The following is a 12,808-nucleotide window of genomic DNA, read 5'->3' on the forward strand; positions in this document are numbered from 1 at the left end:
GCTTCATTCAGAACAGCGAAATTATATATAGAACCTCATATTAGTAACGAATACAAAAAAAACTAGTGATGGGAAAAAACCGATTAATTTGAATAATCGAGTACTCGAGTTTCAAGCGATTGCAATAATCGAGCAATCGCTCGAGCGAAATAGCGCTCGTATTTAAAAATACGGTTTTTTGACCGTTGCTTGTTGTAAGTACTCGTTAACGCCAAGCGCCAAGCAGTTAGTTGCGTGCGCAGGGCACATATTCTTTCGGTGATGAATAGCAAGTAGCAAGCGATTCGCTTGATCGCTTGATTTAGTTTATTTCAAAGCATTGTCGATGTAGGTCGTAAAATTTTGTCCCTCAGATACGCAACGGATAACATCGTATAAATTTGCTACCTGGAATGTATGTAGAAAATTTGCTCGGCTTTTTATAGAGTATATCACATTAAAATCGAATTTCAATTTATATCATTCTAGGATCGCTTGCGTTCGTCGCTTGTAACTCGTCACTTGCATCGCTCATTCATAATCGAGCGATGTCGGTTATTTCAATAATCGAGTACTCGAGCGAATTTTCGCTTGAGTTATCCCATCACTAAAAAAAACTACATTGCAGCAACTGCCCGTCTATTTTCGATAAATACCCGCATTAAGACCGCTACGACACTTCACACAGAATCGTAGAAATCTCACTCAAACTACGACGTAAGCGTCGTAGAACACTCGAGTCGCACTTCTACGATTCGCCAACATCTCGGGGGATTTCCGCGACCCCCGTCAGCATTTCGCGGTGTCCCATCCTCTTAGGAGATGACGCAGGAGTTTCGCTTGCCCTGCTTGTCTCTGATCTGCTGCAGGTGCTGCAGCTGGACGGCTGACGGGATCATAGGCGCGGTGGCGGCGTGGGAAGGTGTGCTGGGCCCCACGGGCCCTGTCGGCAACGACTGACGCCTGCGCCTGCGCAGGGCCGGAGACAAATTGTACTTTACCTGCAAGGTACATGTTTATTAATGTCACAAGAATATTCTAAGAATAATGGCAACAAATCGTTTATGCAAAGAAGTGTATTTTAATACGATTATTAGTAACAATTCCATTGAATCAAAATAGTTTTCAACAAAATAATACCTTCGGACCACCCTGTAATATACAGAGTGGTCCGAATTGTATTCGGAAAACGTCGGCAGCATATTCTACCGATAAAAATACGTAAATAATTCGTATACATTTACGTCATGAAATGCTTCGTTTCGGAGATACAGGGTGTAGAAATTTCATTTTTATTTCGATTCTTTCTAAATAATTTCTGAACAAATATCAATACTTAGATGAAAATTGATGTCTGGGTGTTTTTAACATGAGAAATTTGATTTCGATGTACCATTACAAAAAATACAACTTTGATGTGTAACTTTTTTTGGGGATACCCTGTATAACTCTATATATTTTTATAAAGTGCTTTCGTTAACCTACAGTACGTCTGCTGGATCTGTGTCTATGAAAGGAATGCGGACAAAAAACATTTAAATATACGGCAATATATTATATATATTTTATACGTCGACTTGACGAGTACTTCACCGCAAATCGCTCCGCCAACTCATTTTATTGGCTACTTGCAAATTTGTTGAATTTTTATTGATGGGACGCGTCGTCTAATTTTTTACGAAAAACATCGAGAGAATATCGTTTCCCCTCTCACAGATACACCGTAGCTAAAGAACGGACAGACGTACTGTACATATGCTGCCAAAATTTAATTTCGATATAAACTTCCGTTCTCCTTGGAGCCTCCGCGTCGTATGAGAGGCGCCACCCTGTATAAATAAAGTTTCGTCTGTACCTGTATAAAACTACTTAGTCAAAAAATATACATTTCTGCAATTTTTTACGTAAAAAAGGCATCTTCGTTATGACTAACCGTTCTCAAGATACATGGAATGTAAATTATCAATACCTGTCACTATTGACAAAAAATAAACATGTTTTCAAAATTAATGTTTCAAAATTAAAGACAATCAAGTCAGTTCAAAAAAATATTTTATTTCATGCAGACCAAAGCTTATCAACATACAATTATGATGAAAAAGAACAAAAATTCTTCAAATAGAGAGGTGTAACCAAATCATTCGATAAAAAATAATTACAAAATTGAGAATAAAATTAATTTAATTTTACTTTCTTCATTCTTTATGTTCGGTATCTTATAAGAAAATATAAATAACTGAAAACATCGTTTTTATGTTCCTATAAAAGAAGTCTATTACGATTTATTGAAAACATAAGTTTTGTTTTTTGGTTTAGCGGGAAAAGCAATATAGATATTGATTCCCAGATATCCACAAAAGTAATATAACTTTTGTTCTTTATTACCCAGAAACATTAAAAAGTTATAAATCATTGTGCAATTTTATGAAACCGCTACGTACGTATTAGTTTTAAATTGTACAACGATATATTATGGAGATCAGTGTTTCTGAAGAAAATTAAGTTTTCTTTTGAAATAATGAACTTATTTTAAGAATGTTGATTCACTGAACCTGCATCATCAAAAATCTAAATACTACGCACTGCTATTTTATCATTAAGTCTGATAAAGGATTAATTCGACATCAATAAACTTGTTCCTAATATATGTAAATTAAAGAAATGTTGCGCAAAGTTGTTTTCTGGCAATACATGGTGCATCTCAAAAGAGGCTCACCCCTATAACTTTTTTATTTTTTCAGATAAAAAACGAGAGATTTGGTATGTTAGTATATTATAACATAAATTAGAATTGAGTGAATATATTCAATAATTGTTTTCGGTCACCTCCTGTGTCACCGTAAATGATTACAACTGTTGATTTTTAAATGACACCCCCTGTATTTTTCTAGTTTAATCAGTGACAGAGTGACATATCATATGTCAACTTATCAGGAGCGCATATACGGGAGGTGTAATGGGGGTAATTACCCCTGCCAGGAAGAAATTTATAAATAAGAAAATCTGTTATAAAATAAAATTGGCAGAAAATAAATTAATAATGTCAATCAAAATAGAAATCCAGGACAATTTAAGTTAATTTTTTTTATGTTATAGTCACAATACCTTTGAGCGAAAATTTTATTTTAAATCTATGACTTTATTTAAATATTGCCACTACCCCTCCCAGACTCAATCTCTGGATGCGCCACTGCATCAACTTTCTCATATACTCTTTTAATTATCTCTCTGGATTTTCAGTAACTTCCTGTTTTAGCGGAAATAACTACAACTTTTAATTTTTTGACCAGTCTGTATTTTTTTTTAAATTATTTGATAGAAAATGATATTCCGATGAATAGAATGACAATAGAATGACAAAGAAATTAATAGAATGACGATAGTCATCATTTGACACTTTCTCTTAAAAAATTGTATTTTAAATTTCAATCTAGAGTGCCATGGCTGTGTTAAAAACACTAATTTTTAATCAAGGAGCATTGGAAAAATATATTTGATTGTCTAGTGTTTTTCGTGTCTTGTCCTGGCCGGTTAAAAGAGGGTCCCACATCGTATTTTTAATCATATCTCGATTTTTTCAAATGGAATAAGAGTAGAATGTAGAATGTAGAATGTTTAGGAGGGGAGTTAATCACCGCGACCTTATAGATCTATTGTGTGTTCCCCTTTCTTGAGTTATAACGAGTTATAACTCATCATACAGTCTCAGGGCTTTAAGAAAAGCCAGTATCTGAGACGGGTCCACAGAGGCCAGCTCTCCATCCTCGACATCAGACGTACCAAGGTTCATGGCACGAATGGTCGTCGTCTCGGCGCACTCAGTGATAAGGTGTTCCGGTGCTTCCCCATTTTCCCCACAAAATCTGCATTCGCCGTTGTTTCTCAGTTTCAGCCTACTGAGGTGTTCTTTGAGGAGACAGTGTCCTGTTAGAAACCCCGTGACAATCCGAAGATTGTTTTTACTTAAATCAAGGAAAACCTTTGATATTTCTCTGTCATAAGTTCTAAGGAACTTTTTCGAGTGTCTTAGACCGTTGGAGGACACCCATTCCAAGTTACGGATGGAGTCTTCCAGATTCTTCAGTTCCGCTTTCAGTTGGTTCCCGTTTGGAAAACAGAACAGTTCTGGTCCAGTTAGTGGAGTGTTCGCTCCTTTTCTAGCTAGATCATTTGCTTTTTCATTGCCTTCTATCCCTTGGTGAGCAGGCACCCAGAGTAGAAGGACTTTATTTTCTGTGCCTAATTTGTTGAGCTTCTCTAGGCATTCTTTGACCAACTTCGAATTGATGGTTACTGAGTTGATCGCGTTAAGTGCTGCTGGACTATCGGATAGGATGGCAATTTCCTGTTTTCGATAGTTCCTATCTAAGATAAATTGTACGCATCTTTCGATAGCGCAAATTTCTGCCTGAAGGATACTGGGGTAGGTGCCCATTGGTTCGGAGTATTCAGTTTTCGGCCCAAATACTCCTATCCCTGTCCCTGCTTTGGTTTTGGAAGCATCAGTATACCACGTGATGGTATGGTCTTTTATATGCTGAGTAAGCGTTTCTTTCTTCCAATCCTTTTTATTACTCAATACTACAGTGAGGTGTTTCTCAAAGTTGTAAATTCTTATTATGTCATCCACTGGGAGTTGGAGAAGTGGAATTTTCTTTTTGAGGGTGTTCCAAGCCCATGACTTGAAAATTCTCCCAGTACTGTTTGCGTCAGTAACCATTCTAATCATTGTCGCATTGGCATAACTATCGACGACAATGTGCAGTGGTGTTAGCTCTAGAATGACCTCCATTGCTGCTGTTGGACATGTTCTCATGGCACCTGTGATGCCAGTCTCTGTACTTTGCACAGGTTTTGCCTTGCTTTACGTTGCTCTAGTTTTGTATACCAAGCAACTGCTCCATGGAATAAGAGTAACTCATTAATATATTTATTGGTATTTCACACTTGGCATTTCAAGTGAAGATATCGTTATGAACCGCATGTTACAATTTCAAATAAACCATATGCGAAAATGTCAAAAGTTGGCATATGGTATGGCATTCTATTCAGAGTGTCATTTTCTAGGGATAAAGTGATTTCCGGTGAAACAGGAAATGGCAAAAACAACTGAATACGTCAATCAATCCTAATTTATGTCATATATTAACATACCAAATATCGTTTTTCTATCTGAAAAAATAAAAAAGTTATAGGGGGTGGCACGAATATATATGTTTCAAAAAATATTGGTAAAAAAATTCTCTTGGTAAAAACGCTACAAGCAACCGTTTTTAAGATATTTGGAATGGAAATAGTCAATTCATGTCATTATTGATTCAAAATAAATATTTTGACTAGATAGTTATTTGACGGAAATGATAAATTTGGGCACTTTTTATTTTTTAAGCTAATCTAGATATCTATGTCTTACCTTGGCTTGTGCGAGAAGTTCTTTAAATACTTTGCTTACGTTGATATTTTCTTTAGCGGAAGCTTCCACAAAACCATTTTCCCAATCTACGGTTACGACTGATTCTGTAGTAGCAGTATCAACCTGAAAAAAAATTAATTTAACAAACAGTACTGTGAGCTTTTTACTTCTTCATTTCTCGACCATATAATATTTAAATTATCTTTAACATTATTATAATTTTTATAATTCCCCTTTTTCCTTTTATTGGTTTATTTTATAATGAACTTATTTTAACAACTACCTTCCATTAATTAAGTATGTGATTTTGAAGTATGGAAGTGTTTTTATGTTTTTTTATATCTAATTGGCCTAAAAAAACATAAAATGCATTGATTTTTTAACTATTAGCTATGTAAACATCAATTTTTGGGCAAATAGCAAAAATCCTCGATATTTCGAAGAATTAACAGTGGTTTCTAAATTTGTTTTTTTGGACAAATTTCGAATTTTTGAAGAAAACAAGCGTTACCATTTTTGTAAATATGTCGATAAATAAATATTCCCATATTCGTGTTAAATCGTGCTTTTTCACAATAATTTCAGTTTATTCGTATTTATCGATTGTAAACAAAAGATTTTTGTTTACAGTAAAAGCTCAATTTTGATTAATATGCATAAAACTATTTTAAAATACGGTTTTTAAATGGTGAATAAAATTGAAAAAGAGAAAATGTGGGTTTGTTTTGTATGTTTATTTAAACATTTATGCACTAGTATCAATACACTTTTCTCCAAAGAAATCGATGTTTTTTTTGATAGTGAGTTTACATCAACGTGCTAATTTTTATTAGTGGGGTGAGCTGGCTGAAAAAAGTTTAGTAGACGAGTCTAAAAAGCCTGGGACACAAATTTTTCTGGCCCTCTAGCGGTCTTGATGACGTAATCAAAATGGCCGCCAAAATTTTGAGACACGCTTCTAGATTTCCCGTTATAACTCAATTTTCCTTTCCGATATTAACATATGTTTTTAGTGATTATGAATTAGGAGAAAACATGCTTCCCAACGGTGTATTTGGTTTTACAGTATAGGTTCACAGAACCAAAAATATTTGAAATTTTTTGTTTGTTAACTTGAAATCAGTTACATTTAGCTAAAAACGTATCATATGCTTTTTTGTTCGTCAGAAAATTATCTTTCTAGCGGTATATATGACTTCTATTTTGTCACAAACGGTTTTTGACAATTTGCCAAAATATTGTAGCGTTACACATCTAGTCGTTATGGTAAAAACACAATTTATATAGATCCTGAAAAGTAATACAACGACCTAATGACTATTTAACTATCAAATGTAATTGCTGGAATTTTTAATGTACCTATTAGTAAAAATATACGGAAGATGGTGTTTACCCTCCTAAGTCATGTCCCACTGTGTTTGTAACATCAGCAATAGATAACATTGATCATAACCAGTCTTCTTCTACTGCCGTTACTTCTTTCCATGGTTCAAGTGTTACTATTATTCAGCATCCTCACAGTGAACTATAGAGATTGACGATGACAGCATTCGTATCCAGCAGTGGAACAAACTAATTCTCAATGGTCTACCTGAATATTACACTACTACTACTACTTCCTGCAACTGGTAAAGTAACAAGTGCCAACCTTTGCCAACTGTCAATCCACTGTACACCGACCACGATCCTGCATTCACCCCTAGGAAAGTTTTAAGTCATTTGCTTAACTCTGTCCTGCAGAGAGTGTATATTGAAGACATACAAGTATGTGCCTACGAGCATACATACAACAAGTATGTACATACGAGCATGTGCCTACAATATCGTTTGCTGCTTTTCATGCACACAATGATCCTGGTATTAAAAAAATTAGGTGTAATGCGTCGTTGCTTCCACTTCTTAATGATGAAATTGCAACGCCATCCATGATACGTCATATAATAGATATCATAGTAATAGCTACTGCAGAATTACATGCAAATTCAAATCCAGATGTACATGCTCAATTTCTTCGTGGTAACTTTACGAGCAGCAAAACTGCTACAACTTTTTCTGCAATATCTGACGATCAGCTTCATGAACACAATAATAAAGTTATTAAAGGTGAAGCTGGAACATATACATATATGGATACAACATATCAAACGAGCCAGAAAAAATAAATATTAAAAAAATACATTCCAAGCTAGAATTTGGAGCAAAAGTCTCGTTGCACAATACACGATACCTTCACCAACCGAGTGGGGATGGATACTAACTTCGGAAGGATCATACCGACCTGCGGGGATAACAATTCCAGAAGTTTCAAAACACTGTGTAGAACTTACCTCCTGTACTTGCCGCAAGCGATGTACATCTTGTAAATGTGTTAAAATGGGAATACGCTGTGCAAAACTTCGTGTATGTGAAGGACAGTGCTCGGATAGTGATCGGTAATCATAAGTGAACGGGTAATGCAAATCCTCTACTCTGGATATGACTTCTGTAACTATATATAACTGTATGTTTGAAAGCTACTTTACAGTTATACCTCGAGTGTGCTTCATGTGTGCGATTTTATTAAAACGGAAATCAAAGTTTCGTCTTCCGAAAAAAACTATACTTTATTTACTTATTCATCTAAAATTAGTTATTAATTTTTATGCTTTTTAGCAGGTACAAAACCGCTGTATTACTTTACGAAATCTATAAATTACATTGTTGCCCTAACGAATAGCTGTGCAACGCTACATTGTTTTGTCAGATTTTTAGCAACTGTTTAGGATAAAATAGAAGAAATATATACAGTTATAAAGGTAATTTTTTTGCGAAGAAAAAAGTATAGAACACATTTTTAGATACATATAGTGAATTTCAAGTTATTTAGAAAAATCTGACGAAAAAATAAAATTAAAAAACACTTTTTTTTAAGTAACAAATATTTTTGTTATTATAAACGTAAATAATTTTGTGAAATATACCATTAAAAAGCGCGTTTCCTCCTCTTTTATAAAAAAGTTAAACTGACTTATAGCGGGAAATATAGAAGCGTGTCTAAAAATTTTGGCGGCCATTTTGATTAGATCATCAAGACCGCTAGAGGGCCAGAAAAATTTGTGTCCCGAGCTTTTTAGACTTCTCTATCCATGTACTATCTAAATCCAAAAGGGTGCATTGGTTGCCAGATGTGAAATATTTTGGCACGATTTTAAGCTAACATACCCCACTATATAAATATAGGAGGATTTTCAAAAAATATGTAATTTTTTGACAATTTTTCGAAATATTTTCTGGGTACAGATAACCGGTGGACTAGGAAGAATAATTGAATTGACGCCCAGGCAAGAAGCTTATCGCAGTAGAGGTCGTCCATCCACGCGCTGCACGCTGTTCCAACAATTTTAAGAGGATTGAGTCAAATTGAATGTTGCGAGATACTGCGAATTGTATACATACTATACTGCCATTACTCGCTGACGAGTATTCGACACGCATCAGAAGATGGTCACGCAAGGCGTATTCTTTCATGAGCTTTTCTGTGAATGAAAAGCCCGATACGTGATGTTATCTGCCTACCGCACTTTGGACATTCTAAAGTCTCATTTCTTTGTTGCCTCTTTACTTTTTGGTTGTCGCTGTTAACTGGGTTTACAATTCTTCTCCATTGAGTTCTATTGTGAGCTGCTTCTTCCCTCTCATTCTTCATGTTAATCCCCTTTAATTTTTGGTGGAAAATGTCCTTGTACCTTTTCAGTTGTCCACCCGGCCTCCTTTTACGGCTTACAAGCTCACCGTAAAGCAGAGATTTTGGTATGCGGTTTTCTTGCATTCTGCATACGTGACCAGCCCATCTTAAGCGAGATTTTGTAACCATGACTCCAATACTTTCGCAGTTAGTTTTTTCAAGGACCGATACGTTTGAGACATGGTGGAACCACCGGATTCTTAAGAGTTGTCTAAGGGGTCTCTGTTGCAACTTGTTTAATGCGTTCATGTGTCGGCGGTACGGCACCTAGGTTTCGCTTCCAATAGTGGGGATTATAATTGCTCGGTACACTGCAGGTTTCGTTTTTGTACTCAAGTGATTGTGATTGTAGAGCGAATTGTAGAAATTAAGATTTAGCAGTAAATGCAACTGACTGTGTGATGATGATGATGATGAATTATGATAATATCGGAAAAATTAACTACTTAATAAAATATCGAGAAAAAAAATCACCCAAGAATATACAAAAATTAACTTTTAAAAAAGTTAGGTTTGGAACTCGGCCATCTTTCGCGATTGAGAACTCAGGTTACGCATGCTTATAGCTTATAACTTTGTTGTTGTCTGTTGTTGCCTATGCGGGCCCAAGTTATCCCTGCTAATTTCCTAGCATGGTCCCTTCTTAGGTTTGGTCTTCTTCCTTCTTCCCTTATTTCCTCTTGGTTACCATGCAGTAATCTTGATCCATCTGTTGTCCGTCCTTCTTACCAGGTGTTCTGCCCATTACCACTTGAGGGATTTGATTCTGTGGATGACAGTTATTACCTGGGACTTTTGTCGTATCCACTCTATCCTTTTACGATCTCTCTTGGTTATTCTCTGCATATTTCGTTGCATTGAGCGTTGTGCGACCTGCACTTTCCTTATAATGTCCGCTTTAAGTGTCTACGTTTCGCATGCATAGGTTATGACTGGTAGTACACATTGGTCGAATGTTTTCTTCTTTAGATAAAGTGGTATTCTAGATTTAAGTATGATTAAGTTTCTTCCATAAATTCTGGTGTTATTTATTAGAATGTCTTTTCTATCTACTAGTTCGTTGTACATTACTTTATTTTTTGTTAAATTCATTTTGAGACTACTTTATTTTTTATTTTTAATAACTTTATTGTTAGCTGTATTTATTTCGTTAATTTGTGGTTGTAGTTCTTCAGGACTATTGCCAATTAGGACTATGTCATATTCCAGTAGCATACCAGACGCTATAGAATAGAAATTCAATGAAAAATAGTGGGAAAATGGCATATACAAATGTAGAGAGATATTGAGATATACAGGATGAGTCTTAAATAAGTGCAAATCTTTTCAGGGCTGGTAGATAAAAGAAACATATTTTCTCTTTACCGTTTTTAAATAAGTCCAAAATAACGGAGACATTTTACTTTGAAAATTAAAAAAAAAAATTTTCGCAATTTTGAGAACCACTGGATATTTTCTGGATTTTCTTTGTTATAAATTTAATCCACTACCTATGTAAAAAAACTAAGAGGGAAGAGAACTATCCAGAAAATGTTTTTTAAGTTTATTTTTAAATGCAGCACTCTGAAGGTTCATCATTGCTGCTGGTAACAGTTGTTGGTAAACAGTTGTAACCATCTGCTGGTAAACAGTTGTAAAGCTTGGAAATATTAAATGAGAAACATCTAGTGAACAATGCTGTTTTGTGAGGTGGTGGAGTAATAAGTCCCTTAAATCTAAGGTTTAAGTTGTGCACATCTGTTCTGAATTTTATTTTATTCTATTCTATTCTATTGTGACACAAACATATATTGTTTTAAATAGAAACCATAGACTTCATAAAAAGAATTTCGAAAACATACTGAGTTATAACCAAAGATATTTAAACTCAAGAGATAGAATTGTTTGCGTTTTTCCATTATCCGACATTATTTTATCTTTATTTTCCCGTCTCTCTTACCCCAAAAACGTTTGCCAGATTTACTTATATAGACAATTAATATTTGTCTAACACTACAATCAATTATGAAGAAATAAATAATTTCGTTATATTTCTATATTTATATCAAGTACATTAATTTGCTAACGTCAACTTTTTTATTTAATACTTAATTACTTTATTATTTTTAATTTTTTAATGGAATAAAATATCAAAGTGGTCTTTCTTTAAAAAAAAACAGCAGTTTGTCAACGTCACTCGTAGGAATTTACGACGTAGTAAAACGGAAATCGAGCCTGAATGAATCCGCCTTATCCGAATTATTTTTGTGTTTTTTCTGTTGAAAAATTAAATATTCATTTTTATTTCTCGAAAAACGAGATACAAAACAATGATTCCCCTAAATGGACACGTTTTATTGTAAATTACGCTTGAAACATTTGCTAAAATAGTTTTTGCTTATTATCTCGAAACAACGTGTTTGGGGCGGGTTTTGCAACTAATCATATTAACACACTCAAATATTGATGTTATATTTTTTTTAATTTTCTTAAAATACTGTCGGTCAATCTGCACGCCACTGGAAATTAACGACCTCAACCGTCTAATCTTTGTAAACAACTACATTGTTGCCGTAGCGCCGATACCCTATTTCCTTCTTTGTCCATTCTCTTTCGCACTCGTTGATTTTCGCAAACCAATGTGTGATGAAGTTTTAGAGCGTTTTATGAATGGATCATTGTATCTCCCGAGTTTAAATATCTTTGGTTATAACCAATTCTTATAATTTTTAAACAATTTCACTTAGTTAGCCATGGAAACAAGTTCAATCGTCGTTGCTCTCAGAGATGTCAAACTGTCACATCCAAACTTTGTAAATGAAAATAAACAAAAATTGTAAATATGAATTTTTCAAATAAAGAAAAGCGTGTAGGTTGATTGGTTCAACATTTCTTGGCCATATAATACATTTTCGAGGATACGTTGACCGGTGAACGTTACTTACGCTTTTCCAAGATATATGTTAACCCTTTCCCCATTTAACAGACTCTCTTTCTCCAGTAGTTTCCGAGATACCCATAGAGAACATCGCAGAAAACTCACCCTGTAGAGAACGGACAAAATGTCAAATCGATTGGTTTCAATCACTCCAGACCATTCGGTCAATCCGTAGCACAAGATTGACAAAAAAACTCTCACTACACTTCACTTTACTATTAGGAAGTACGAAGTTAGGCCGGCTCAGCAAGTAGAAAATGAAGGAAAAACGAGACCAAAAATAAATAATTAATCGGTGAAAAGACGCGATTCGACTTTAAAGTCTACTTTACCCCGTAATGGCTACAGCGGTTGGCCACCTGGATAACGCCGTTTCCGATTACCAATCTACTCCGACGATCGATGTAATTGGGCAATTAGGCGTCAACCCTTTGCTGCCGACGTTGCTGTTCGATTCCTGCCAGTGCCGCAAAAATCCGCGATTAGGCACGTCCGGTTCTGGAAATTTTGGAAACGAGGAAAATAAAAGGTAGAAAATAGAAATAAACCTTATTTTCGACAAACGAGATACGATTTTTGTTGGAATGAGATTGATATTAAGAAAGGTAGCCACACACGTTCAGTTTTTCGACAAGACAAAACTGCGCAGTCCAGGCCTTGCGTATTTTATTTAAATGCGAAGATACCTACACATAAGGTGTCAAAAAAGCACGCACAAACCGAACCTCTTTGAACAAAAGTTAAAAAATTTACTCCATTTTTCGTAGAGCATGGT

At 35.0% G+C, this 12,808-nt stretch overlaps 1 protein-coding gene across 1 annotated transcript in view; it reads right to left on the reverse strand.

Annotated features, from left to right (window-relative positions):
* Positions 1-334: 334 nt before the first annotated feature.
* LOC115880582 (ras-related protein Rap-1) overlaps positions 335-12,808 on the reverse strand; it is a 501,592-nt gene continuing 489,118 nt past the window's right edge. The window contains exons 5-6 of the mRNA XM_030897843.1: positions 5,393-5,515; positions 335-980 (exon numbers count right to left, since the gene is read on the reverse strand). Of these exons, the coding sequence (XP_030753703.1) occupies positions 795-980; positions 5,393-5,515 (309 nt within the window). The 3' untranslated portion in view covers positions 335-794. The remainder of the gene's footprint in view (positions 981-5,392; positions 5,516-12,808) is intronic.

This window comes from Sitophilus oryzae, unplaced genomic scaffold, assembly GCF_002938485.1.
Source record: "Sitophilus oryzae breed Bouriz unplaced genomic scaffold, Soryzae_2.0 scaffold_1639_pilon_pilon, whole genome shotgun sequence".
Taxonomy (NCBI): domain Eukaryota; kingdom Metazoa; phylum Arthropoda; class Insecta; order Coleoptera; family Curculionidae; genus Sitophilus; species Sitophilus oryzae.